This window comes from Bactrocera neohumeralis, chromosome 5 (assembly GCF_024586455.1).
Source record: "Bactrocera neohumeralis isolate Rockhampton chromosome 5, APGP_CSIRO_Bneo_wtdbg2-racon-allhic-juicebox.fasta_v2, whole genome shotgun sequence".
In the NCBI taxonomy this organism is placed as follows: Eukaryota; Metazoa; Arthropoda; class Insecta; order Diptera; family Tephritidae; genus Bactrocera; species Bactrocera neohumeralis.
Window position 1 is genome coordinate 76,675,641 of NC_065922.1, and position 25,612 is coordinate 76,701,252.

The window sequence follows — 25,612 nt, forward strand, 5'->3', positions numbered from 1 at the left end:
TCTTGTGCTGGAATCTATTACTACAGATAACGTACGATATGACCTGGCCAGCACAGCTGCTATCTCTTAATTCGCTGAACTATGTCAAAGTCGTCGTATATCTCGTACAGCTCATCGTTCCATCGAATGTGATATTCGCCGTGTCCAACGCGCAAAGAACCATACATCTTTCGCAGAACCATTCTCTAGAAAACTCGTAACGTCGACTCATCAGATCTTGTCATCTTGTCTTGTGATCTTGTCTGCACCATATAGGAGGACGGGAATAATGAGTGACTTATAGAATTTGGTTTACTTACATAACCTAAAAAAAATAAAATAACCTCGAAAAAAAAACGTACATAACCAAAAAAAAATCCATTTCGAAATATTATTTTTTTAAATCTCCATATTTTTTTCCCATAATTATAGAGAAGTATACAGATATAATAAGTATATGTATGTATATGTATGTAGTTTCAGCATTGAATACCCACTTTGAAAATTTTCGACGACCCATCCGCTCCTCTACTAATGGGGCCATAAACTAGGAAAAATAACAAATAATGCCGTAAAGTCATCACAAGTAAATGAAAAACGAAAAATAAATAAATATAAAAAAGGACACTGAAGGATTTCACTTCCTTGACCGATAAGCATACAAATACAAAACCAAGAGCGAACGACCTTCAAAAAGAAAGCAGCAAACTAAACAATGAGAGTAAACGCTCAACAAATGAATGAGAAAAAATAAATCGGAAAAATCTAAAAAATAACAAAACAAAAAACTGTTAGAATAACAAAAGCAGCGCAGTTTCGCCACCAAATGTCCTGTGTCCTATATAAAAATGCGCCATTAACTGCACACACTTGCATACATATACATACAGCTGTGTATGTGTGTTGCATGAAAATAAAAAAGGATAATGCCCAGGATACGCTCGCTTATTTTCCTATTTTCACTTGCTGCAAATGCGAAAATAAAAATAAAAACAGAAAACGCCGATAAAGCAGGAGCATGTACATGGCTGCCTATGGCGCAATGAAAAAAATACGAAAAAACGACAGAAAACGAGGCGAAAAATGTAGCACATTCTTGGTAAAAAAGTGCGAGCAAAACAAAAACGGAAAAAATCAACACATGTTCACAGCTTCAAATTGTACACTGTGAAAAAATGCGAAGCAGAAGAAAATGCATGGAAAAAATTTGATGGGCGAGGATATACACACACACAAATTGTGTGTAAGCGCCAACACTTTATATACATACATATGTATTCGCAGGATGTGATAAGGGGTGTGCGCCCGCGCATGCGCTGTCAAACTGGCTTGTTGTTGTAGAAGCTTGCACATATGACATTGTATATTCAGGAAATAGCAACCTGCAGAGCCAAGCAGAAAGCTCCTACAGCTAGCTACAGTAGGGTGGTTTGAGAGCGAGTGTACAAACATACATACAAGAACTTATATACATACATATGTTCGTATAAACATACATCCATATTTACAAGCACACTTTGGGACGCACAGAACTTAAGCTTCATTATAATTAAGCTTACCAAATCGAATTGAACGTGGTGGCTATAAATAGGCACACGAGGCACACGATTTTTTGAAATTTCATACTGGAAAGTTAATACATATAGACGCATACTAAGGGCTTAAAAATAAAAATAACCGGAGCAATTAAAATCTTATCATTTTGTCAATATAATACGGGAATGCCCCGCGCTCAGTGTTGCCAGAAATCCATAAATAAAAATCCTTTAAACAGAAAGATTTCCAAAACCACCCATATACGAATATATTCATAAAATTTAATAATGCGCGCTATGGTTTTCTAAATTTAAAAAACCTACTATTTTTAGAAATATTTTTTCTTTTTTTAATTTCGACCAAATTAATTCCCAATATTATAGAATCCAGATAGGTCCAATTTCGACAAGAAACCAACAAATTTAGTTTTATAATTGAAAAAAAAAAGTTTTGTTTTATTAGCGTATTTACCAATTACATATACCCAAATGTTTATGGAATGGTAATTTTTCTCACTTTGTTATGATTTATTGGTCTGATGACAATCACAACGTACAGAAGCCGCTTTGTATCACTTCTTAAAATCCAGTATTTAGTAGAAAGAAAAGATAAATCAAATTTACTTTGAAAGCTTTTCCAATAAATTTATTGCTAAAATTTCACAAATCATCCTGTTAATTTTATGAAATTTTTAGAAAATCCTGATTTTGAATATTCACAAATCCCCAAAAATTAATTGCAAATTCTCCCAACACAACCCTGCACGAATTCGCAAATCGACATTCAAAACAGCTGGTCAGAAACTCGCTCGTTCGCATGTGTCAAAAAGAGATAACAATACTGGTTACCTGTATAAAATCAGCATTAGCACAAGAAAAGACGAGGAATAACGCAACGAGTTGCTAAAGAACAAAACACACGAAAAGAACAAACGAAGATAAGCGACTGGATGAAACGACGACATAGCAACGCGCAAAGAGGAAAAAACAAAAACGAATGTCTTTACAAAAGCAATGCAAAATACTCATTGTAATAGTTGATTTTCAACTTACAAAATTTCATGCAATGGTCACATTATGACCACGTTAAAGAATAAATTTATTCCAACGCTCCGCTTATGCACACAATACAAACAATGAAAAATTATGCAAAACATGCGAAGGCACTAAACACCAGCGAGCATTCAGCATATTACTACATGAAAAAATTACGAAATAATCAGCAGGCGCTGCTTTCAAGCGACAAACAAATTTGGAAGATTTCATGATTTGCACAAATCTTAACTAGCCTTCGCCAAGAAATTAACAACACGGACATGGCACAATTTTTAAGGCACTACCAGTAACTCTATTGAGGCGTAATAACAAGTTGACTTGGTTTGGTTTATGGGCTGCCTCGGCAGCGCAGCACCCGCTGCAGAATAGAACAGCGTGTGCTTGACGATTAACAATTTTTAAGCACACATACAAATAGCGTGCGATCAAATAACACTTCTACTCACCATTTTTGGTTTATATGCGATTTCGCCGGACACGTTCAAATGCACAAAACTATTATAATACACTTTTTTCACAACGCGATCCGGAAATTATGTTCGTAAACGAGGCAACGCACAATTCACACGCTTCGCACTATTTTTTATTCCGTACCTGCCGAGATTCCGAAATCAACTGAGCCACACAGAGTTGCCGAGCAGTAAAGTTGACTTTGGCCACGTGTTGCCACTTTCAGGAATAATATATTCCACACTTTAATGACTTTACATTTAAAAATTTTGATTTTGTATTGGATAGTCTACTGATTAATTATATTCTTGCTTATTGCAATACACATTTAGATTTTTATATGAAAATTATGTATTTGTTTTACGAAAATGTATTATGTTAATCACATTTTCTCAAAATTTTATCCACTCACATGTTTTTCACCACCTATACAATCCCCTTTGTGGAACACATGCTTTTTATTTACTGTCCACATATTTTTCCGCCAGGAAAAGGAAAAGCGCAAATTTGTTTATAAATTTAAAAGCTTTATGGACGATAAAGTTCCTTAATTACAGAAATTTTAAATGGGAGAATGTGAAAAAGCAACCTTTATCTTTGTAGATTGTGTTAAAAAAAAGCTAATTTAATTGCACAACAACCTGCTGCAGCTACTTCCTCTCGGTTCCGGTTACTACTGGCACAGGTGTCCGAATGTCAGCTGACATGACAGAATAAAACTTTGAGAGCACTCACTTGGTGATTTGCTACAACTCACGCATTTTTATTCTTGTTGTCTTTTTCTAACATAACACGTCCTGACGTTAATTAGAAGGGCCTCGACAGTTCCCACGAGAGTCAGATCGACGAATCCGAAATTAGACCAAGCACTCGGTAAGACTCGGTAGCATTCCCACAAATTACATCAGCGATATTTTCTGCTCTTACATCAGCAACAACAACAGAGCCTTAACTAGCTGGTGAACAACATATATTAAGAATGACAGTGGGTAAGCTGATATCTACGTTTTGTCATGCCTTCTAAACCAGATCTCTTACACCTTTGATTTGTTTAAGTAAAACGCCCGAAATAGCCACACAATTTGTAGTAATCTTTATTTTTCTGCACACATGATAACATTAAGCACATGAAATTTTGTGAATTTTGCTGGTGTACATTTACATATACCGTTGTATAGTAGTCTATTTCACAACACAAAAACATTTTATCTCATTAAAATGCATCACTAGAAAGTACAGCAAAATGCGAGAACTTGCATGTTTCATCACGTACAATTTTTATTTGTTTTGTTTTGCTTTGATTTTTCTACATATTTTGCTGAAGCTCGATAAATGCTTATAAATTGCATTTTTTTTTGTTAAATACACATCTATTATACATACATTTGTTTATTAGTTATGTGGGCAATTTATGTAAGTGCAAATTCAATTTTATAATTAATCAATATTCAAGTACACAAATTGTTATGTCTTTGCGTATGTTAGTAATTAAAGGAACTCAAGAAGAAAAATTATTAGAAAAATTAGTTGTACTGCATTCACTATAATTTTACAAAATTACATGACTTAAATTATTATTAATAATAGCTATTTGTTCTGTTTTTTATACATTTACAAATATGTAAGTTGCTATGTGGTAAATTTCGTATATAATATTAATAAATGTTTAAAAGTAATTTATTTATTGTAAATGATTATGTGTAATGCTAAAATAATTAGCTTTTGTATACGCTCTATTACACAAATACACCTATACATATACAGCAATAAGTAGAAGAACATACCAGAAGACAATCGTTGCAAAAAAGAATATTTTCAATATTTTGGAGTCACAACTCGCTTTTTAAGTTAAACAGTTGCTTTGTATAAATATTAATACGTTAACTTTGCTTAGAATGTTATTTTGTGGCTTGTCCAGCAGCGCGTAAATCAAATCTATAACAGAAGACTCTGGAAATGCATACAAGTTAATTGAGAGTTAATCGTCACTTAATTAATTTTACATAAATTTTTAGCTATTCAGTAAATTGTGCCGTACAATGTATGTAGGTATGTATAAGTATATTAATCACAAACTCAATTTGTACAAACTTAATTGAATTGCGCAGCGTAGCAGCTAACGAAAATTTCGCATGTGGCGCCGGGCCACTTAGGATTTTTTCTACTAGTTTGCGCACTATTATAGCGATTAACTGCTTTTGGCTGCTTCTAAAACTCAACTTGTTTGTGGGTCTATCTAAATTTGACCATTATTGGTTTCTAATGGTTGCCGGTGGACTATTGCTGACGGTTTGGTGCCAGCGTTGTTTGCCTCATTTGCACAAATTTGACTAAAGTCATGTTCAGCGTTCGGTGTTACCGGTGAGAGATTATTATTTTTCGATTGCCTGAGTTTTTTCGGTGCAGCTTCCTTTGGTTTGGGCGTTGAAAAGACCTGTAAAATGAGAAAAAAATCAAATTTGAGTTTAAAAAATAATTACTTAATTCTAATTGGTATTTTAGATATTTCTACTCACTTTTAATGCACCTTTTACCATCAAAAAGAACCAATACAATTGAGGTAGGAAAAGTATCATGATACTAATAATGCAACCTCGTGGTAAAGTGGTCAATGCCTGAAAGGAAAAATGCAAGTAGTAAATTATTGAGATCAAGATTATCTATAACGGTTTTCTAATAGACATTAACTAGGAGAGGTTAATTTAATACATGAAGCGGTATTCTCACAAAAACTATAACTGTCTGATTTTTACTTAGAAGAGAGATCTGTTGTCTACTGAGAAACCCACTGATGTACAGAAAGTATTTTGGGAAATAAATACGTTACATCAGCCAGCATAACATAACCGGCCAAACCACCAGATCCATATGCAGAGCGACCTGCGTAATCAAAAACCACACACAGCATGCCAAAAATATACATACATACAAATGTCCAGCGTGCAGTGCGCCCCCCATGAACATAGCCAATTCCTCTTTGTAATTCAACATAACCTAATACTTCAATTTGACATCGTATAATAGACCGCTCTCCTTACTGAATTTTATGTCAAGTCAAACACTACAAAATAGACGCTTGTCGACGTTTCTTACCTGCCAGAAGCTCACATTTATAGCCACACTATAACGGTACATGACATAAGGCCACATAACGACACGAAACACAAAGAAGGAACCTAACATTAGCAGACCGTTTATGATGTATGCGCGCGAGTCCTTCAAACGCATGGTGCTCAGTATGCTGCGCATCGAAACAAATGGTGTGGAGAACTCCATCATGAACATGTAACTGTAAATGCAGTGACCACCGCCGCGTATGTACTAAATGAGAAAAAATATTAAATATTAATAGAAAGCCTGCAAAATTTAAGCGTAACACACTCACCGTTACGACTAACAGGCCGAAAGTGCCAATGAAAACATGATGTATCATCATCACCGGATGCGTGATCACATATTTGATGAAATCCCATTTGCCATCCTTCGGTATTTGCACGCATTCGCCATCATAATCGTAGATGTCATCGTTTTCGCGTTGCTGAGCGGACACTCGAACAGGTGACTCATCACCGCTGTCACCGCCAGCACTTGACACACCATTGCTGTTGTTCTTTAGTGATACGCCATTTGATGAATTTGCACCTGAGGCGGCTGCATTCAAACGCATCAGCTTCAATTTGTCGGCGATTTTCTGTGTGTGCACTTTGTACATGGACCAAATGTCGTACATAAAGTAAGCGGTGCCAAACCAACCATATGCCTCCATTAGGAAATGTGAGGCATACACGAACGATTTGCTGCACGAGGACTTGCATACGATGAAACCGACCAGAAAAGAGAATGTGGCCTGTATAGCGGAAACGATTCTGCAAGCGAAAAGATAGACAATATGTAAGTTAATTATTTTGCTCCCTTGGCTAGAATGTCTGCAATTCTCAAATGGTTAATAATATAAATATTATATATATTATAAGTTCAGAAAAGCTATATTTTTTAAACTGAAAAAGAGATTCCTCTACAAAGTTTACGCAACTGGAATGAACTACTCTCTACATAATATTCAAATTTTGTAGTTAAGACTTTGAGGTACTTATTGGTCTCCAGAGTTCAATGCAGTCTGAAATTATATGTGAAGAAGGAGATTACCAGTAAAGAGAAATATATAATGGGACCAAAGACAAGTACAGAAGTTTTCCTCCGAATTTATACCCATATGAAGAGCGGATCCCCAGTTAATATGTTCTAAGTAGGGAAACCCGAGCGGGGATCGAGGAAAAATAGCAAAGATCATGTTAAACCATGATCTTACAAATATGGAAAGCAATTAAAAGGCCCGGGAATTGCAACTATTTCTTACCTACTGTTACAGGCCCAGACCCTAGTACACCTAGTACACGTTTAAGACACTGTTAAGTATAGGTACACATAAAGCGTTCTTCCGCTAAGGCCTTCAAGCAAGCAAATAGCTCGAGCAAGCACGCAATCAAGTAAAAAAATCATAATCCTTCAGCATGGCAACCCTTTTCCGCCTCTCCAGCTAAGGTGTTTATTTTCAAAATCTGTTTTTAGCATTTCGACCCGACCTCTCAAAGTACAACTCGAACTTTGTCACTTTCAAATAAAATTTTTCGTATATTAAACGTTTTCCATTTCGGAAAAAATATAAAAACAAAAATTAGGAAAAACGAACTAAATCCCCATATTAAGTGTACATATTACATAGTAAATGTTTCGGTCTCCAATGTACGAACATCATTAACTCGGCAACATGAATTTCGGAAATTTCGGTAATACTAACTGTTATCGCTACTTAACGTCGCAAGTTTTGGCAGCTTCACGTTGCGGCAATTATTATGGCCCAGATCTCTTTACGAACAAAAACCAGCCAACCTTCAATAAATATCAGGCCCAGCAGGAGCGTTTACGAGTGAAACAACAACAAGCGGAACAAGACTACTTATGCCCCTCGAACTATAGCGCCTTCATCAACAGTATCAACAGTAATGTCATGCCTGATGCCGCCAATCAGGCCATACGTTTGAACCAGCAAATGGGTTTGCAACAGCTGGGTCGCAACAATGTACCTTGTCGCACTGATTGCAATGAGATCACCGACAGTTTGTGGTCTGCCGCGAAGAAGTCGAGTATTTACGTACCGGATACGGCTACTACGTGGTACGAGTGCCAGCGTGAGCAGAACATGGGCGGAAATTTGAGTGAGAAATGCAAAATGTTTGGCATCTCGTCGCGTGAGTCGTACCAACCGCATCAGCATTTGCAGTTGGCACGACCCATACGGGATGGTGAGCAGCGACTCATGGACCCGAAAAGCTTTAAGCACATTTCCCCAGAGTTTCTCAATTTGTTGGAGGAGCACGAGCAGGCCATGTTGGCTAGAAATCCATTGTATGGCGTCGATACAAAGGGTGAGCGGGCACCCTTTTGCGACGTACTTCGCGAGCGACTTCAGAAACGCCATAAGAGTTATTCGACAACTACGGCAACAACGGATAAACGCGCAAGTAGGCCACAACGGCAAAGCAGAGCAAAATCAAGATCACGGCAGGGTGAACGGCGCGGACTCATACAGACCATAAGCGACACATGCTTCTCGGACTCACCAAACACCACAAAAAATAGGAATTCAAGTTTGAGGCAAAGTAAATACAATGAACGTATGGCTGGCGGGGAGGATGGAGAGTTTAGCAAAAAAAAAACTTCAATGAAACGTCACGCATAAAAATACGGTCAAATATCAAAGCCGATGTGTGTAACGGAGGCATATTTCAACCGAAAGAAAACTATGAATTGGCTGCTGCGCTGAGTTCAGGGTATCGACCCAAATCGGGGGTATCGATTTTCGGAAACATTTTGAACGCGGAATACCGCAGAGCCACAGCGGAGCTCACGAAGAAAGTGCAAAAGAAGGAGAGTGTTATAAGCAAACGAAAGAGTAGAGAGGAAAGAGCAGCTAGAACGCATAAGAAACGCGAGGATAAAGAAAATAATAAGGAAAGGTCGGAAATCAAGGACAACAATCGGCATAAGCATTTCCCGGTTCCGAAAGATCTTTTCGTCCAAATGACAGTGGACAAACAACATGAGAGCAAACGAACAAAAGAAAGTAATAAATTGGAACTAATATGGCATAAGAGGGATGTAACACGCATGCGAGACTCCGAAATTAGCCTGCAAATGGCGAACATGCGTAGATACGCGAGGACGGAATCGCGCGGTATAGTACATGGGAAAACAAAATTAGGTTGTGAAGAACTGGAAAGGCTTAAAGACATCGATAGGCAACGGGAGCTCACGCAAATGACATATTTCCGCGCCGAAGCAGGCAGAGATATATCGCAGAGCGATGTAGTGGATAAGAAGGTGACGATAGATTTTTCCTCCGAGGTGGATGATCTCGCAAAAATTGCTACTGAGATGAAAAAACTGAAAATAAGTGAGCGGTCATTAAAGACATCCCTACGAGTGGGAAGCAAACTCTCACACGAAGCGGCAAACGAAGTTTGCCAACAGAAACTTTCTCACACGGAAGCTGAACTGGATAATTGTCAAGAAGAAGCACCAGTTGTGGTCCAAGTTAAGAAACTGAAGTCTAGGAAATATAAAAAGGGAGGATTTGCTGCGTCAATTGAACCACGTGATTCGTTGGAGCATATAGGTTTGGTAAAGAAACGTAGAAACACACTACAAAGCTTCCATGCGCAACGGAAAAAGTTTGAGCGCATACGCGAAAATCAAGTTGACGCGATAGAAAAAGAGACAAAACAGAAAAATTATTCGAAAAAATTGCATACATCGCTTTCCAAATTATGTGACGAGAACAGAGTTTGTGAGAAATGCAGCGTCCACTCGTATTCGAGCGCTAGATCCATACAACCGTGTTCCAATGTACCAATCAAATCAAAAACGAAAGCGAAGCTCAACGCAAGGGTCAAAGTGCCGAAGAGTACATGTAAGCACTATAGAAATAAAAATTTGCCGTGGAGAAAATACCGTGCGAATTCAAGTCTTCGTCACGCGGGACTTTACGAGCTATCTGCGCAAAATTCTCTAGAGCTCTTAAGACAGCGTCAGAAAAGTAATAAACGTCTGCTGGTCCAAACTGCAACAAACTCTTCCGTGAAATTCAACAAATCGTTAAATTCAAGAGCTGTCTCGAAACCCGAGTTCTCTTCGTGTACAGCAGTGACCAAAATTTCTCTAAATCACATGGCTGATGACGTTCCCTCATCAAGTAAGGCGGCCATCAAATCATGCGCGGTCATACAAGACTTCAAATCCACGTATTCCACTTCGGACAACGAAACACGCTGTGAGCCGAGCACATCGTCACTGGAAGAAATGTTGGTACACATCAAAACTCAACTCATGCAGCGTCATAACAAAAAACATGGTATTTCCGACAAAACCACCAACAGTTGCACGCAGAAAATACGACTACAGCAACAAAACGCAAAAGATGCGGGAAAATCAAGTAAAGCAAAAGGCCGGCTAGCATCTAGAAAACAGATTAACAAGCCACGAAAGCGCCACAAGCACAGGCCGCTGGCAGATTCTATACGGATACCGCTCGTGAGGAACAACGCACTCATACTCGGACAACAAAATCACAGCATTGAAATCGCATACGCAATCGGTTCGCATTCTCTAAACATAAAGTCGACGGAAAACCTAACGCCGCCATCGACACCACCGAACTCTCGAAGAAGACGCAAACTGAAGAAAAAGTCGTCAAATGGTGTGCAGGAATCAGAAGCTTAAGTCGCTATGAAAAATTGTTCAGCTGTCTTAGACCCCCGGAATTGTGCTCATAGCATATGAGCGTAGCTTGTAGTAGTGTGTCATGTTTTCATATTAGAACTCCAATCATAGAAGCAATGTGTCTTGTGGTGATATGCAATTTACAGATTACTTTGACTCATCTAAAAATGTCCGCTTATGTATTTAAATTGTCCCAATAAATATTCACTGTAAACGGAGCTTTTGATTATTTCACTGCGACCGGTTTCAATTTTGGTTTTTAGGGGCTTTTAAGGGCGTGTTTTCTTTATTTACGCTGAGGTTTTGCTAAGCTTTGATTAGCTCCAAAGCTTGCAACGGAATGACAATTTAATAATCGTCAAATCTTGTGAGCAAGAACCGGCAGAACTTTAGACGAGCTTATCTAGAGCTTTAGAAGGCCATATACACGGTTGCATAGCTATCTCCACCCAAGGATGGGCATTATACGTAGTTTACAAAAACTTGTACAGCTGGGAGTGCTCTCGTTTTCGAAGATTTAGAATTCTTTAAAAAAGCGTGGTGTCGCAGGGAACACAGCCATGTAATATTTTAGAACTCACTGAACACATACTTTCTGCGCCAAGCATGTGCTTTTATCAAATAATTTATTCAATATTGTAAATTGTCAAAATTACAAAGAAGTGAATATTTTTTTATTAAATAACATTTTTTTATATTTTTTGATTGTTTCTTGCAAAAAAAGAGTAAATGCTATTAGCAGAAAAATTCTAGTTTAGACAATAGACCGGAACCAGTTTTAGCATGGAAGATGCTATAAATTCGGGAGAGCAACAGAAACCTAGCGGTGGAACATCAGAGAGCTCAAAAAAGTGGAACACCCCAACCGGTCTGCCTCAAACCACACAGACTGCACAACAAGCAAATAAATCGCCAAACAAGCCAAATCAGGGTTGGAAATCAACAAAAGGAAAGAATATGCGCCAAAATGAAACAAGACGCAAAGAACTACCACATTTCGTACGCACAGAGATGGAGATCTTGAAGCACTTAAGAAGAGTTAACCGCGACTTAAGAATACTATTACAACCAAAATATAACTGTATCTCAACGCCACGAGTTAACAAAAGCCATCAACCTGTAACACAATGTAGAGAGCCACCTGTAATCAAGGCTGGAAACAGCAGGGTCGGCGCTGTCGGCAGGAAAAGTCAAAACGCATTAGCAAAGGCAATCAATGTGAATCCAAAGAGACCGACGCAACATCTTAAACCAACAGCTGGTACCAACAGGGTCGCGCCGCTGCCAACGAACCAGAGTTGTACGCGCAAACCACAGAGTGGCGTACAAGCGCTACCGCAAAAATTCAGCACAGCAACCCGGCGCAGCGCACGCACGCTACAACGCCTCATGCTTTATTTTAAGCCGAAACGGAAACCCGATTCTTCGCAGTGTGCGCAAAAGCCAGTGATAAAGGATAATAATAAGAGTGTTGCGAACGAAGCTATTAAATGTAAGACGGACACGCTTTGCCGCAAACTCAAGCGTGGTCTACAAGCAACGCGAATTGCCAAAGAAAAAGTGAAAACACGATACCCTACTAAACTTGCGGAGCAGTCGGTGAAGGATGTCGAAGCTTTGAAGCATAAGCTCAGTGAGGAGAAGGTGTTAAAGCAGAGAGTGATGGGAAGAGCAAGAATATTAAAACAAAAGGTAACAAATGGAAAATCATTAAAACAGATCGTAAAAGATGAAGAGACACCAAAGCAACAAGTGAAAGCTATGGAGCCACCAAAACCCACAGCGAAAGAGAAGGAGCCTGCAAGCCCGAGTGTGAAAAACGAACGAACAATTGGAGAAAAGACGTTGGCGTTCAGATTGAATTGCTTAAGAGCTGAAACAAAGTCATTGCAAAATGAAGATGAAAGTAAAAGCGCGCTAATCGTTAACAAAAAGAAACTTTTTTCAAGAACCCCTGAGGTGCTCGCGTCTAATGCAGAGTGTGCGCTGCAAGATAAAAAAACAGTGCGCGAAATAGAAAGCACGATATCACACGGGAGGTTCGGAAATTGTTTGCCGTTTTTGAAAGCTCGTAAAAAGGCGCCAGTGCGAGTGACGACATTGGAAGAAAAGGCGTCAAGTGAAACAGAGTTGAAAAAGGTGTACAAGAAGCGGAAATTTAGATATAGCACAGCAAATATTGACCACTTACCAAGCAGTAGTCATACAAATATGAAATACGTGGAAGCAATCAATGCTATAAGGCGACACAATCGGAACATTTATAAAGATCCGCATGAAACGCCGAGCACATCGTCGCTAGAGGAGTATTTTCACGTGCTCTCAGAACGCATGGCGCGCGAGCAAAAGGAAGCGGATGAGCGTAAGCCAAGGCGCAGAGGTCGACGCGGCACGAGTAATTATAATTTGCCGCGCAGAAGAGTGCGACCACCAATAAAATGAAAATGTAGCGCCTGTGAGCTTTGATATAATAATAAAGTGGATTTATGGAAGCGCTTGAGGCTCAGCGCGGAGAGTTCAGCAAGTAAAAAAAAAAATATTTAATTTCCACACAATACGGTAGCATTTCAGTTATCATGCATTGTCATCACCGACAAGTGTCTTGTCTCAGTTTTATTTCTTTTTCACATTCAAATTTTTTTTTAATAAAATTTCTGTGCAAATATGTTAACAAAAAATATTTTCTAAAATTTCAACAAAACTCCGACACAATCCAAACCAGAATTAGCATGTAAAGGCAAAAATATTCGTGAAAATAGTGCACTGGTTCGCGGAGAGCTTGCTTGGCCGCTTGTAATACAAGATGCCCTCAACCGCTAAGCATTGTCTTGCCAAGCGCAAGCAGGATCAAAGGCGCGCTGAAGCGCACAGCACATCTAGGCAGAAGGAGGTGCGCGAACTTTGGTTCAACCCGCATGCGACGGAGATTTGCGAGTCGCGCATGAACATATGCCTGTGTGACTGCGATTGTCACATTTGGCAGGACGAAAATGTGCAACGAGAGCTTCGAAAATTAGCAAATGCTTACTCACATAAGAACCCACCGGGTATGAAAGATGAAGAGGAAACGGAACCGAAACCGAAAACAAAAAAGGGAAAGGTGAGTTCGGTTGAGGAAGAGGAGAAAGAACCAACCAAAAGGTTTTTGTGCTTTAAAAAATCATCAACAAAACGTTCACATAGCAAGCAAAGAGAAGAAAAGGAGCAAAGAAAAAGGCAGAAGTCAAAAGAGGAAGACAATACGAAAAAAGTGCATGAAAAAAGTATAAGTCACAGCAGTAATCGACCGTTTCCCGTGAATAGACGATTTAAGACGCGTGAGGAAGCTAAACGCTATCGTGAACTTAAAGCCATTTATACCACAAAACCAAGAAATCCACAGCATTCAGATAAGCAAAATGATACTGAAACAAAATCTAACCCCCAGAATACGATTGAAGCCAAAGGACGCAGTCCAAAAAAGCATGCCGCAAGCTCAAGTGCTGATTCAGTAACCACGGCCGCGCAAAGGCAGCACAGATCACGTAAGATTAAGACGGAACCAAGAACAAGACCGCAAGGAAGCAATGACAGCGGCTATCCACGCGATCGATCTTATGCTCCCATGTATGCAGACGAAAGAGAGCATATGGAGTTAAAAAAGGATGACCACAAAGACTCTGAGGTTGGCTGTTGCGGAATGCGTAAAAAATCGAAAGCTAAAAAGCAGCAACGGGAATATGAAGCCTACACGCCTGCGCATTGCTCTGACAAACAAACTCCAAGGCCAAACCTGGAGGCGGAATGTGCACCCACAGCAGGAGAAATGGAGCTGCTAGAAATGCTTAGAGCCACTTACACACGTGAAGTGAAACCTGAGCATGAGCAAAAATCGAAACCCGCAGCACCAACAGCTACAACAACAGAGGAGGAAACGGGCTGTTGTGGCTCGAACTCTAAAAAGAAACAGCAGCAGGCAGAGGCTGATTTATGTGAACAATGTTACTATTGTGAGTGCAGTTGTGGGGATAATTATCCTAAAGAAATCGAGCAGCACCAGGCAACGGAATGGATTACCCAAACCAATGACTCCAAGAGTAAGCAATACGATAAGGCAGCCGAACCATTTTGTTCATGCGATTCGTCTGATTCTAAGAATGGAAATAAAGAACATATTTTTAAATATCCTACACGGGAGATGATTTCTCTGCAAGTGGATGAAGAGCAAGCGCCCAGAAAAACAAAATCTGTGGGGATAAGTGCTAAACATAAAAACGAAATAGATACGAGCAAATCGGTTAATTCTATGTACACCACTAAGCGAAAACCGAAAAACATTAAGGGCACGAAAAATCAGAACCCGCCAAAAGATGAGGATTCCGAGAAAACGTCTTGCTGCTCTTTCTTATGTCGCAAGAAGCAAAAGATTGAAGGCGATAAACCACAAACAAAAACCAAACTAGTTAAGAAACGAAAAAAACCTCACACAGCCGTAAGTTTTTCGCCGGAGAAACCGCAGAAGCGCAGGCAGCAAGTCACAAAACCTATAGAAAAAGAAAAAGGTAGGAATGTGAATGTAAATCGGCGTAAACAACCAGCTTTTCATCCTAAACCTGAGCCGAAAACCAAGTCATCCCCAAAAACACCGCTATCTTCTTCGAAAAATAAACCACAACAAGCAGATGGCAGAAAGGCAAGACGTCGTAATCAGCCTGCTTTTCATCCTAAACCTGAATCGAAAACACAGCCAAAAGTAAAAACTTCATCTTCTTCCGTGAACCGGAGGCCACCGCCTGGTGATAAGAGAAAAGCTACAGCCAGAGGTAAAATTCGTCCTCTAACAAAACCGAATAAAGCAAAACCGTCATCCAAACAACCAGAACGAAGCTCGTTAAAAAAGGATACTGGCTCTGAAACGTCTTGCTGTCCTTGCTTAAGAGCCAAAAATAATTTCGAACAAAGCAACATTAAGGAAAAAGGTAAGAAAGTTGGAACTTCTCTTATCGCCACAATAAATAATAAAAATCTTGTTGCAGGCCATAAAAAAGACAAGCCCGAAGCATATGCTGGCAGTAAAAGAAAACCAGCTAAAGTCAAAAGTGGCGAAAAGGTTCAAGAAAAGCCCAAGAAACGACAACGGAAACCTTCACCTACACAAAGTCACGAAAAGGTTCAAAGGATGAAGCCAAAACAGTCAGGTTATTCAAAACAACAAGCTTCGAAAGTCGAAAGTCGGGAAAAACTGGAAAAGAAACAATCAGGCACGTCATGCTGGTCTTGTTTTAGAAAGAATAAAACAAAAAAATCAGATACATCTAAAAAGGAGCCTTCGAAAAATAAAAGTACGGAGAAACTGTACAGAGATAGACCGAAAGATGATTCCAAGCAGAAGCTATCAAAGCATCAAAGTCAAGAAAAGTTTAAAAAAGAAAAATCAAAGAAACATCCTGATTCTAAGCAGAAAGCTTCCAAGTCCAACAGTAAGGAAACTCTTGATAAGAAAACATCCGAATCATCTTGTTGGTCCTGTCGTTCAGGCGATAACAAAGAAAAAGCAAACCACATAGATGAATCTAAAAGGCGTCCTGCAAAATCCAAAAGTGAGCAAAAACTTCAAAAGGATCATCCAAACAAATCTTCCGTTTCTAAACAGAAACATGCAAAAGCTAGCAAAAGTCAGGAGAAAATTGAAAGAAAATCATCTCAGGCATCATGTTGGTCTTGTCGTTCTAGTGACAAAAAGGAGAAAACAAAGGAATCGGATCTACCTAAAAAAAGAACTACAAGGAGCAAAAGTCAGGATAACAAACAATTTGCCAGAGATCCTGCAAGAGTACATAAAAATTCACCAAAGAAAACTGGAGATTCCAAACAAAAGCCCTTCAAAGCAAAAAGTCAGGAAAAAGTTCAAAAGCAGTCATCCGAGACATCTTGTTGGTCTTGTCGTTCAAATAAAGAAAAAGATAAGAAGCAACCCTCAAGAACCAAGATCCAAGACAAAACTCTAAAAGATAGGCCTATGACAAAGAGTAAAAGTCAAAACAAAATTCAAAAAGAAAAGACAAAGAGACCCCGGGATTCTAAGCAAAAACCGTCAAAAGGAAGAAGCCAAGAAAAAGTTCAAAAGCAGTCTTCGGATACGTCTTGTTGGTCTTGTCGTTCCAGTGGTGGAAAAGACAAAGAAAAGAAACCGAACGAATCTAGAAAGAAACCATCAAAAAGTAAAAGTCAGGAGAAAATTCAAAGGGATAAGCCAAAGAAGCCGACTGATTCTAAGCAAACACCGTCAAAAGGAAGAAGCCAAGAAAAAGTCGAAAAGCAGTCTTCGAATACGTCTTGTTGGTCTTGTCGTTCCAGTGGTGGGAAAAACAAAGAAAAGAAACCGAACGAATCTAGAAAGAAACCTTCAAAAAGTAAAAGTCAGGAGAAAATTCAAAGGGATAAGCCAAAGAAGCCGACTGATTCTATGCAAACACCGTCAAAAGGAAGAAGCCAAGAAAAAGTTCAAAAGCAGTCTTCGAATACGTCTTGTTGGTCTTGTCGTTCCAGTGGTGGGAAAGACAAGGAAAAGAAACCGAACGAATCTAGAAAGAAACCATCAACAAGTAAAAGTCAGGAGAAAATTCAAAGGGATAAGCCAAAGAAGCCGGCTGATTCTAAACAAAAACCTTCAAAAGCTAAAAGCCAAGAAAAAGTTCAAAAGCAATCTTCTAATACGTCTTGTTGGTCTTGTCGTTCCAATGGAGAAAAAGAAAAAGCAAAGAAAGTGGATGAACCAAAAAGTAAACTATCAAAAACTAAAAGCCAAGACAAAGATAAGTTGAAAAGGCCAGCTGATTCTAAACATAAACCTCAAGAAAAAGTGCAAAAGCAGCCTTCGAAAACATCTTGTTGGTCTTGTCGTTCCAATGGTGAGAAAGATAAAACAACGAAACCGGACGAATCAAAAAAGAAACCATCAAAAAGTAGAGTTCAAGACAAAGTTCAAAAGGATAAGTCAAAGCTGCCAGCTGATTCTAAACAAAAGCCTCCGAAAGCTCGAAGTCAAGAAAAAGTTCAAAAGCAGCCTTCGAAAACATCTTGTTGGTCTTGTCGCTCTAGTGGAGAAAAAGAAAAGGCAAGGAAGTTGGACGAATCCAAAACGAAAGCAACAAAAAGTAAAAGTCGTGACAAAATTCAAAAGGTAGATCAAAAGAGTTGACAGATTCCAAAGCTACTAGCCAGGATAAGGTTCCAAACTATAGACTAAGGAAGCTGATCAAACCCAACGAAAGGCCCACAAAGGTGAAAAGTCAAGAAAAAGTGAAAGGACAAAAATCAGAAACATCATGCTGCTCCTCTCGTTCAAAAAGTGAAAAGAATAAGTCCACAAAATTAGACGCATCACAGAAGTCTTCAAGTAGCAAAACACAGCTTTCAAAAGCAAAAAGTCAAGAGCAAGCTCAAAAGAAACAATCTTCGTGTTGCTCAAAAGGAACAAGTGATAGGGATTCGAAAACGAAACCATCGAAAGCCAAACAAAAAGAAGTTGTGCAAGAGAAACCAATCAAAAAATACACTCTGTTTTCACGACGAAGTAAAAAAGAGAAATCAAAGGAAAAGGCTGCACCCGACCATCCTGTAGGGGAAGATCTAGCAAAACCGAAAAAAGGGAACAAAAAAGCAGAAAAAACTAAACCATCAGAGTCATCGTTCTGTTCCTGCTGCTCCAGCAGTCATAAACTATCAAAGGACAAAGACAGTAAATCGAAAGAAGATAATTGTGCTGTTAAAACTAAGCCAGAAGACATTTCCTACTGCAAGGCGCTCTATCAAGAATTAGAAAACATAATCATGCAACAAAACCAATGCCCAATAATGATTTCACAAACTAGAATAAACAAGGCCGCAGATACGAAGTCATCCAAATCAAGTCTAAAATCGAAGCAAGAGAAACAAGAGCATCAAAAACAAAAGGGAGAAAAAACCAACCAAAATACCAAAGAAAAGAGAGCAAGTAAACAAAAAAATAAAAAAACCATACCAAATCAAAATTCAAAGCAGAGAAGCAGGTCTCAAATACGAAGCGAGAAGTCCACCAGCGACTTGGACATGGAGAAAGCTTATATGCCAGAATATGTGCTGGGTAAGCCACAGCGAACAGGCGCAGTCATCGCTCGAGCGCGTAAGGTGAGGTACAGTCTCTTACCGAGCCTTAAGGCACAGAAAAAATACCACAAACATCTTTACAAAGGATGTAGGCACGAGGTTGCCTTTCAAACTTAACGGGCACTACTACATTTGACATGTGACTATAAAGGTCCGGCCTACAAGCGAACACGTGTGAGATGTAGTTGCAACGTTAATTTGGCCTAGTGCCACATTTGGAGAAGGATAAGACTCATGTGCACTTTTCTGAATATTTTTGTCTGTAAAATTTTTGTACAAACAGCTCTATTCTTCATGAACAATTTAAATTTTGTATTAATGTAGCGAAAAAAAATTTATATAAAAATGCTAAAACTCAATATATTTTTAAATTGAAATGAAGGCATAAGGTATGTATCCTTGATCACATATGCAGATAGGATATAAATATAGACCACTTACCAACGATGGTTCCTGAGACTGTTTCGGGCAAATATTGTGCAAAAGCGCTGACAAGAAGACGCTAAAAACCTTCTGGACCGAATCAACGCCTGCGATATGCTACTGAAATGGAACGAACTCAACTCACATTTGAAGCGGATGGTGACTGGCGACGAAAAATGGAGCACATACGACAATATCAAGCGAAAACGGTCGTGGTCGAAGGCCGGTGAATCGTCCCAAACAGTGGCCAAGCCGGGATTGGCGGCCAGGAAGGTTTTTGTGGCCAGACCACACACTTCGTTGATGACTCGTCAGAAGCTATGGGAGTTCGGATGGGAGGTTTTATCGCACCCACCATATACCCTGGACATAGCGCCAAGTGATTACCACCTATTCCTGTCCATGGCGAACGCCCTTGTTGGTGTAAAGTTCAACTCAAACGAGGCTTGTGAAAAGTGGATGTCCGAGTTCACCGCAAATAAGGAGGGGCGCTTCTACGAGGGGGGTATTATGAAGTTGCCGTCTAGATGATATACATATGTATATGTATATATGTATTTGAACTAAATCCGATCACTGTAACACGTTTTATAAAGCATTGAATAATGAGGAAAAAGGCGGAAGGGAGATATTTGACAACCTTATATCATACGGAAGCACGAATATTTATGTTATTTAATCAGTAGATCTTTCTTGTGGTTGCGGGGATTAAAAGCTTTTTTCTTCGGTTCTTCGGACTTGACGGTGGTTTCTATCTAACGTGCTATTTACGACCCTGAATCGGGCTGTTCGAGTAATCAAGATCGATGGCTGCAACCCAGCAGTGATATCAAATCGCGTATTCAAGATAGGCAAATGACATCGGTGGGACTTATACAAGATTTTACAGGATAGAATTACCATAAGTTTATCAGATTTTTACAAAAAATCATACACTTTTCCTCTCTTCGATTCCCACTTACATGCAACGTTATGTAGGGAATTTTACAAATGATCTTCAATCAAACTTTTCGGCACTTGCTTTCCTTTCAACAATTTATCTCTCATTGATATTTTATATTCAAAATTTTTTGTTCATTTTTGTAAACAAATTCGAAATTTTTACGTTTAAAAAATATTAATAAATTACAAATAAAACAACGTAAAGGATTACGTTACCCAAAATTAGCGCGATCAGCATGCGCAAATAATTGAGCAAAAAAAAAAATATTTAAATAAAAACACAACAAAAATTTAACTGATTTGTGGAAAACCTGCGGTCACGCATTCTCCAATACAGTTACATATTTGTGTGATCCTGTAAAAAAGAATACCCATATCGTATATTCATAATGCCTTCAGCTAAACCACGCGGCGCGAAGCCCAAATCGAGTCTTAAGCGCGATGAAGCACGCGGCAAGCGGAAGGGGAAGGAGGTGCGTGAACTTTGGTTCAATCCGCACGCCAAGCAAATGGGCGAATCGTTAACGGACATATACGGCTGTGACTGCGATTGTGATGTGATGCTAGATGAAGATGTGCAACAGGAATTACGTAGATTATCGAAAGTTTACTCACGAACGGTAGTGGAAGATGAGGATGAGGAAGACAAATCAAAAGGATTTTTGTGCTTCAAAAAATCGTCGCAACGATCAAGAAGTAAGCAAAGGGTGGATAAAGAGAAAAAAAGAAGAAAATCGAAAGAAAGGGAAGACATGGAAAAGACGAAAAGAAGAAAATCCAAAGAAAGGGTAGAAAGGGAGAGATCGAAAAGAAGAAAATCTAAAGAAAGGGAATCTCCGAGAAGAGAGCATGAAAGGAAGAGCCGCAGTCGACCGAATTCGTATTTGCATGGAAGATTCAAAACACAAGAGGAGGTTAGACGTTATAGAGAGCTCAAATCAATCTATACCACCAGACCCAGGCAGCGACAAACAGCCAACAAGCCGACAACAGCTACAACATGCTTCAAGAAGAAGAAGGACAAGAAGAGGGAAAATGATGCAGATATTGACTATCTTGAAAGCTCAAGTGATGACTCAGTATACAGCGCCAAGCATAAACAGCATAAGTCGCGCAAGTCTGATGCCGGGAGCACAACAAAGACAAGAACGAGAAATAGTAAAGGTGACGCTTCCTCGCGTCAACGTCGCTCACAATCCCAGCGTGAGAACGATAAGAAGCAAAAGAATAAGGATAAAAAATCCGAGGTAGGATGTTGTGGCACACGAAAGAAAAAATCCAAGGCTGATAAGCAGGAGGAGGAATTCGAGGCGTATAAACTGGAGCAGAGCGCACCCAAGAAAAGTAAAAAGCCGACAGCATCGCTGGAATGTCCACTGACACCCGAAGAAATCGAGTTACTGGAAAAATTGAAGCAAACATACGCAAGAGAGAAACCGAAAGTGGTGCGCAAAGCGCCGCCACCACCTACACCAGAGGAGCCAGGTTGTTGCGGCTCGAAGTCAAAAAAAAAAAAACGTCGGTCCGAGGATGAATCATTCACACCCAGAATGACCAAATCAGCAGAAATCAATGTAAAACGTAGAAAGCAACCTAAAACTGGTAAGAGTAAATCAGATAGCTCCTTCTATTCTTCTGACAGAAAGGAAAAACGTACCAAACGGATAAAACACAAAGACTGCTTCTGCTTTGGCTGTTTGAGACGAAGATGTCAGAATGGTAGACAAATTAACAAACCGAAAATACAAAATGTGAAACGTCCAGCGGTAACTTTCAAGCCCCATCCTAAATCGGAGAAGCCAAAAAAAGTTGAAAAAGTGCGCAAGACAGACTCTAACGTATCTTGCTGCTCGTTCGCCATAAACAATAAAAGAAAGAAGGAGGATTTTTCTAAGCACAAGCCCGCGAAGATCGTTAGCCAACAAAAAGTGCGAGAGCAATCACCTGGTGCTAAGAAAGAGAGTAAAAAACTTGAAAAGAAGTCATCCTTTATGTCATGCTGTTCTTTGTCTAACAAGGAGAAGTCAAAGAAAGAAGCACCACCAAAAGCCGAAAGTCCCGAGAGACCCCGCAAGAAAACATCTCTTGCATCCTGCTGTTCTTTGACCAAGCGAGAGAAATCAAAAAAATTAGACGATGCTCAAGAAAAGCCACGGAAGTCCAAAGAACATAAAAAACTGCCAGAAAAATCGTCCAATATTTCGTGTTGTTCCTTCCTTAAGACGGATAAATCAAAGAAACAAGCTGATCTTCAACAAAAACCATCAAAGACCCGAGACCAGGAAAAGCCACAAAAGAAAGAATCAAAGGTGTCATGTTGTTCATTCTCTAAAAGAGAGAAATCTAAGAAATTAGAAGACACCGCACAAAAGTCGCCAAATACAAAAGAGCAAGAAAAGTTACCAAAGAAATCTTCCAATGTGTCCTGTTGTTCGTTCCCTAAAACAGATAAATCAAAGAAACCAACTGACGTTCAACAAAAACCATTGAGGACCCGAGATGAGGAAAAGCCTCAAAAGAAAGAATCTACCGTGTCATGCTGTTCATTCTCTAAAAGAGAGAAATCGAAGAAATTAGACGACACTGCACAAAAGCCGCCGAAGGCAAAAGATCACGACAAGTTACCAAAGAAATCGCCCAATGTGTCATGTTGTTCAATCCCAAAAAAGGATAAGACCAAAAAGGAAGTTGAACACAAACATGTGAAAATCTCAGAAAAAGTTCAAAAAGAGCCAGCAAGCAAATCATGCTGTCCGATCTCTACAAAAGGTAAGCCCAAGAAATCAGATGATACCCGAAGAAATTTGTTTAATATGTGGTGCTGTTCGATCGATAAGAAGAGCAAAACAAAGAAGGAAGACGATGCCAAAAACCTCAAAAACCAGGAAAAACTTCTAAAGAAACCAGCTTTCCAGAGCGAAAAATCACCCGAATCAAAGCCACCGAGAACCAAACAAAAGATAAAAGTGAAAGAAAAAATTTCCGAAGTATCCTGCTGCCCGGCGTTTAAAAAGGATAAACAAAAGAAATCGGAATATACTCAACAAAAACCCCCAAAAAAGAAATCATCTGAAGCGTCCTGCTGCTCAATTTATAGAAAAGATAAGCAACGAAAAACAGATGATTCTCAACCGAAGTCACCTAGAACCAAAGTAAAGGAAAAAATTAAAAGAAAAGCATCAGAAACGTCCTGTTGTTCACTCTTCCAAAAGGATAGTCAAAAGAAATCAGACGATATTCCAAAGAAACCACCGAGAACCAATGTACAGACAAAAGTTAAAAAGAAGTCGTCTGAAGTAACCTGCTGCCCAATCTTCGAAAAGGATAAGCCAAAGAAAGTAGATGTTCCTAAGCAAAAACCTGTGAAAGTCAAAAGCACAGAAAAGGTGCAAAAGAAGCCATCTAACACTTCTGTTTTTTCTTGCTGTTCATTTGATAAAAAGAGTAAGCCAAAAACTTTGGAGGGAACCAAAAGGAGACCCATGAAATCCAAAACTAGGAAGAGGGCCCAAAATCCGTTCGAAGCATTCTGTGCATTTTGCAAAAAGAGAAGTACTAAACCAAAACCCATTAAACCACTTGCCCCAATTGAATCTAAAAGTCCTCCACGACAAGATCAAAGCAAAACGAAAATTAGTAGACCTAGAACTAAAACAAAATCGGAAACGTCATTTCGAACCTGCTGGGATTGGTGTGATGGCGATCTAGACGATATTCCTGCCAGAGATGAAACAGAGAACGCGCCGATTCCGAGCGAAACTAAGCATGCAGCACCGAAGAGCAAGTCGTCAGGCACATCCTTTTGGACTTGCTGTTCAAGCACGTGTGTACCAAACAAAGCTAAACGGCAGCGAAAGTCACAACACGGCATTAACATGAAAAAACAAAAAAGAGTAGATGAAGCAACCCTCAAACCGAAACCTGAAAATATTTCTTACTGCAGTGCGCTCTATGAAGAATTTGAAAATCTAGTCATGCAACAAAAGCGATGTCCAATACTGCTATCGCAAACCGAATTCGACAAGAAATCCAAAGGCCTCACTTACTGTCAACAAAACCGTTCGAGTTTCGCGATAAAAAGGAACAGGTCCAGTTTACAAAACAAATCTAAAAAGAAACAAGAATCCCAAAAGAAAACTAAAGAAATTGAAAAACCAAAAGCCGAGGAAGATAAAGATAGTCAAAGGAAATTGCAAAAAGTGTCCAGCGCTACGTATAAGACGCCTAAACGTAAAGTCAAAACGAAAAAGCAAACTGAGAACTCCACGAGTGATTCGGGTATTGAGAACACGTATGTGCCTGAATATGTGCTGGGGAAACCAGTACAGGTAGGCGTGTCCTTGGCGCATGCCAGGCACATGACCTACAGTCTCATACTAAACAGCGATACGCGCAGGAAGTCCGACAAGAATTTCCACAAGGGATATGCTTACGGTATTGGTTGTCAAAATTAAGGCAAGCAACTACATTTTATATGTGACCGCAGTGACTGCCAATGCAAATATGTATGTGGGTGGTCTCATGTAAGACGTAGTCTTCGCGTTAAATTTGTCAACTGCAATATGTGCAAAGGATCCAAGAAATAAACGTAGCTTTCCGGAGCGAAAAAGTTAAAGTATAATTTGATAATTATTTTTCTAATAGTTTACAGATTTCATAGTTTCTGCTAACGCAAACCTTTTTGTTTAAGAAGTAAAATCATCTTTTTATTAAATTAAATATACATATTTATTTCCATTCCCATTTCTTTCATTTTGGAAAGTTTTGACGCATTGTGCACAACCCTCCGACAAGCCCACAGTCTTTAGTCAATTGCGAGTCAATTTCGATAGTGGGACTACGAGAAAAGTGCTAGGTGAGATGAGCTACAAGCTGACCACACCGCTCCAGCTTAAATTCAATGTTTTCAAGGAGAGTTAAAAAGGGAAGACACAGTTTTAGTAATTTTTCGTGAAACATTTCGCTGTTCAACTGCTGGTCCCCTTCACTGTCAAGCTTCGGTCAGAGTAAGGTTGAAGCAATTTGATTGCCATATTTTCTGCGAACTTGCCGACTTACCTGAAGTAGATACTAGCCGACTGAATAAATTTGCGGCTAGTTCTAGGGCTTTGGTAGCTATACAACGGTCTTTTTGATCCGTACTTTACAGTTCCGGGGATTTCAACGAACAAGTGTATCCAGCAGTCCAAGTGGCATTGTACGTGGTCTCACGAATATCAGCCTATTTACCTAAGCTAAACTGAGCGCTTGATTTATTTCGAAAGATCTGGGATGTAAGGCTAATTCGAGAGCCCCACCGAAGGGTTAAAAGTTTTCAAAAT

At 39.3% G+C, this 25,612-nt stretch overlaps 5 protein-coding genes across 8 annotated transcripts in view; 3 read left to right on the top strand and 2 right to left on the bottom strand.

Annotated features, from left to right (window-relative positions):
* The window catches only part of LOC126759690 (protein strawberry notch), a 31,312-nt gene extending 28,141 nt beyond the window's left edge, over positions 1–3,171 (bottom strand). For both annotated transcript variants that reach the window (XM_050474708.1, XM_050474707.1), the window contains exon 1: positions 3,017–3,171. In XM_050474708.1, coding sequence (XP_050330665.1) covers positions 3,017–3,019 — 3 coding nt within the window. In that variant the 5' untranslated portion in view covers positions 3,020–3,171. The remainder of the gene's footprint in view (positions 1–3,016) is intronic.
* Positions 3,172–4,090: 919 nt separating this feature from the next.
* The window catches only part of LOC126759697 (ceramide synthase), a 39,527-nt gene continuing 18,005 nt past the window's right edge, over positions 4,091–25,612 (bottom strand). For all 3 annotated transcript variants that reach the window (XM_050474714.1, XM_050474716.1, XM_050474717.1), the window contains exons 3-6: positions 6,406–6,886; positions 6,114–6,341; positions 5,537–5,635; positions 4,091–5,454 (exon numbers count right to left, since the gene is read on the bottom strand). In XM_050474714.1, the coding sequence (XP_050330671.1) occupies positions 5,257–5,454; positions 5,537–5,635; positions 6,114–6,341; positions 6,406–6,886 (1,006 nt within the window). In that variant the 3' untranslated portion in view covers positions 4,091–5,256. The remainder of the gene's footprint in view (positions 5,455–5,536; positions 5,636–6,113; positions 6,342–6,405; positions 6,887–25,612) is intronic.
* Positions 11,462–13,300, top strand: LOC126759693 (neurofilament heavy polypeptide-like). The gene has a single exon (XM_050474711.1). It carries the CDS (start codon positions 11,583–11,585, stop codon positions 13,239–13,241), a length of 1,659 nt encoding a protein of 552 aa, XP_050330668.1. The 5' UTR covers positions 11,462–11,582; the 3' UTR covers positions 13,242–13,300.
* LOC126759698 (trichohyalin-like) lies at positions 13,421–19,179 on the top strand. Its single transcript, XM_050474718.1, has 3 exons — positions 13,421–15,757; positions 15,815–17,389; positions 17,962–19,179. Exons 1-3 carry the CDS (start codon positions 13,603–13,605, stop codon positions 19,041–19,043), a joined length of 4,812 nt encoding a protein of 1,603 aa, XP_050330675.1. The 5' UTR covers positions 13,421–13,602; the 3' UTR covers positions 19,044–19,179.
* LOC126759691 (microtubule-associated protein futsch-like) lies at positions 20,467–24,951 on the top strand. The gene has a single exon (XM_050474709.1). The coding sequence runs from the start codon at positions 20,681–20,683 to the stop codon at positions 24,743–24,745; it is 4,065 nt and encodes a 1,354-aa protein (XP_050330666.1). The 5' UTR covers positions 20,467–20,680; the 3' UTR covers positions 24,746–24,951.

Coding starts and splice junctions, on each gene's coding strand:
- LOC126759693 (XM_050474711.1), top strand. CDS start 11,583: ATGGAAGATGCTATAAATTCGGGAGAGCAACAGAAACCTAGCGGTGGA.
- LOC126759691 (XM_050474709.1), top strand. CDS start 20,681: ATGCCTTCAGCTAAACCACGCGGCGCGAAGCCCAAATCGAGTCTTAAG.
- LOC126759698 (XM_050474718.1), top strand. CDS start 13,603: ATGCCCTCAACCGCTAAGCATTGTCTTGCCAAGCGCAAGCAGGATCAA. Junction 15,758..15,814: donor AAGCAACATTAAGGAAAAAG/GTAAGAAAGTTG, acceptor ATCTTGTTGCAG/GCCATAAAAAAGACAAGCCC. Junction 17,390..17,961: donor GAAACCATCAACAAGTAAAA/GTCAGGAGAAAA, acceptor AAAATTCAAAAG/GTAGATCAAAAGAGTTGACA.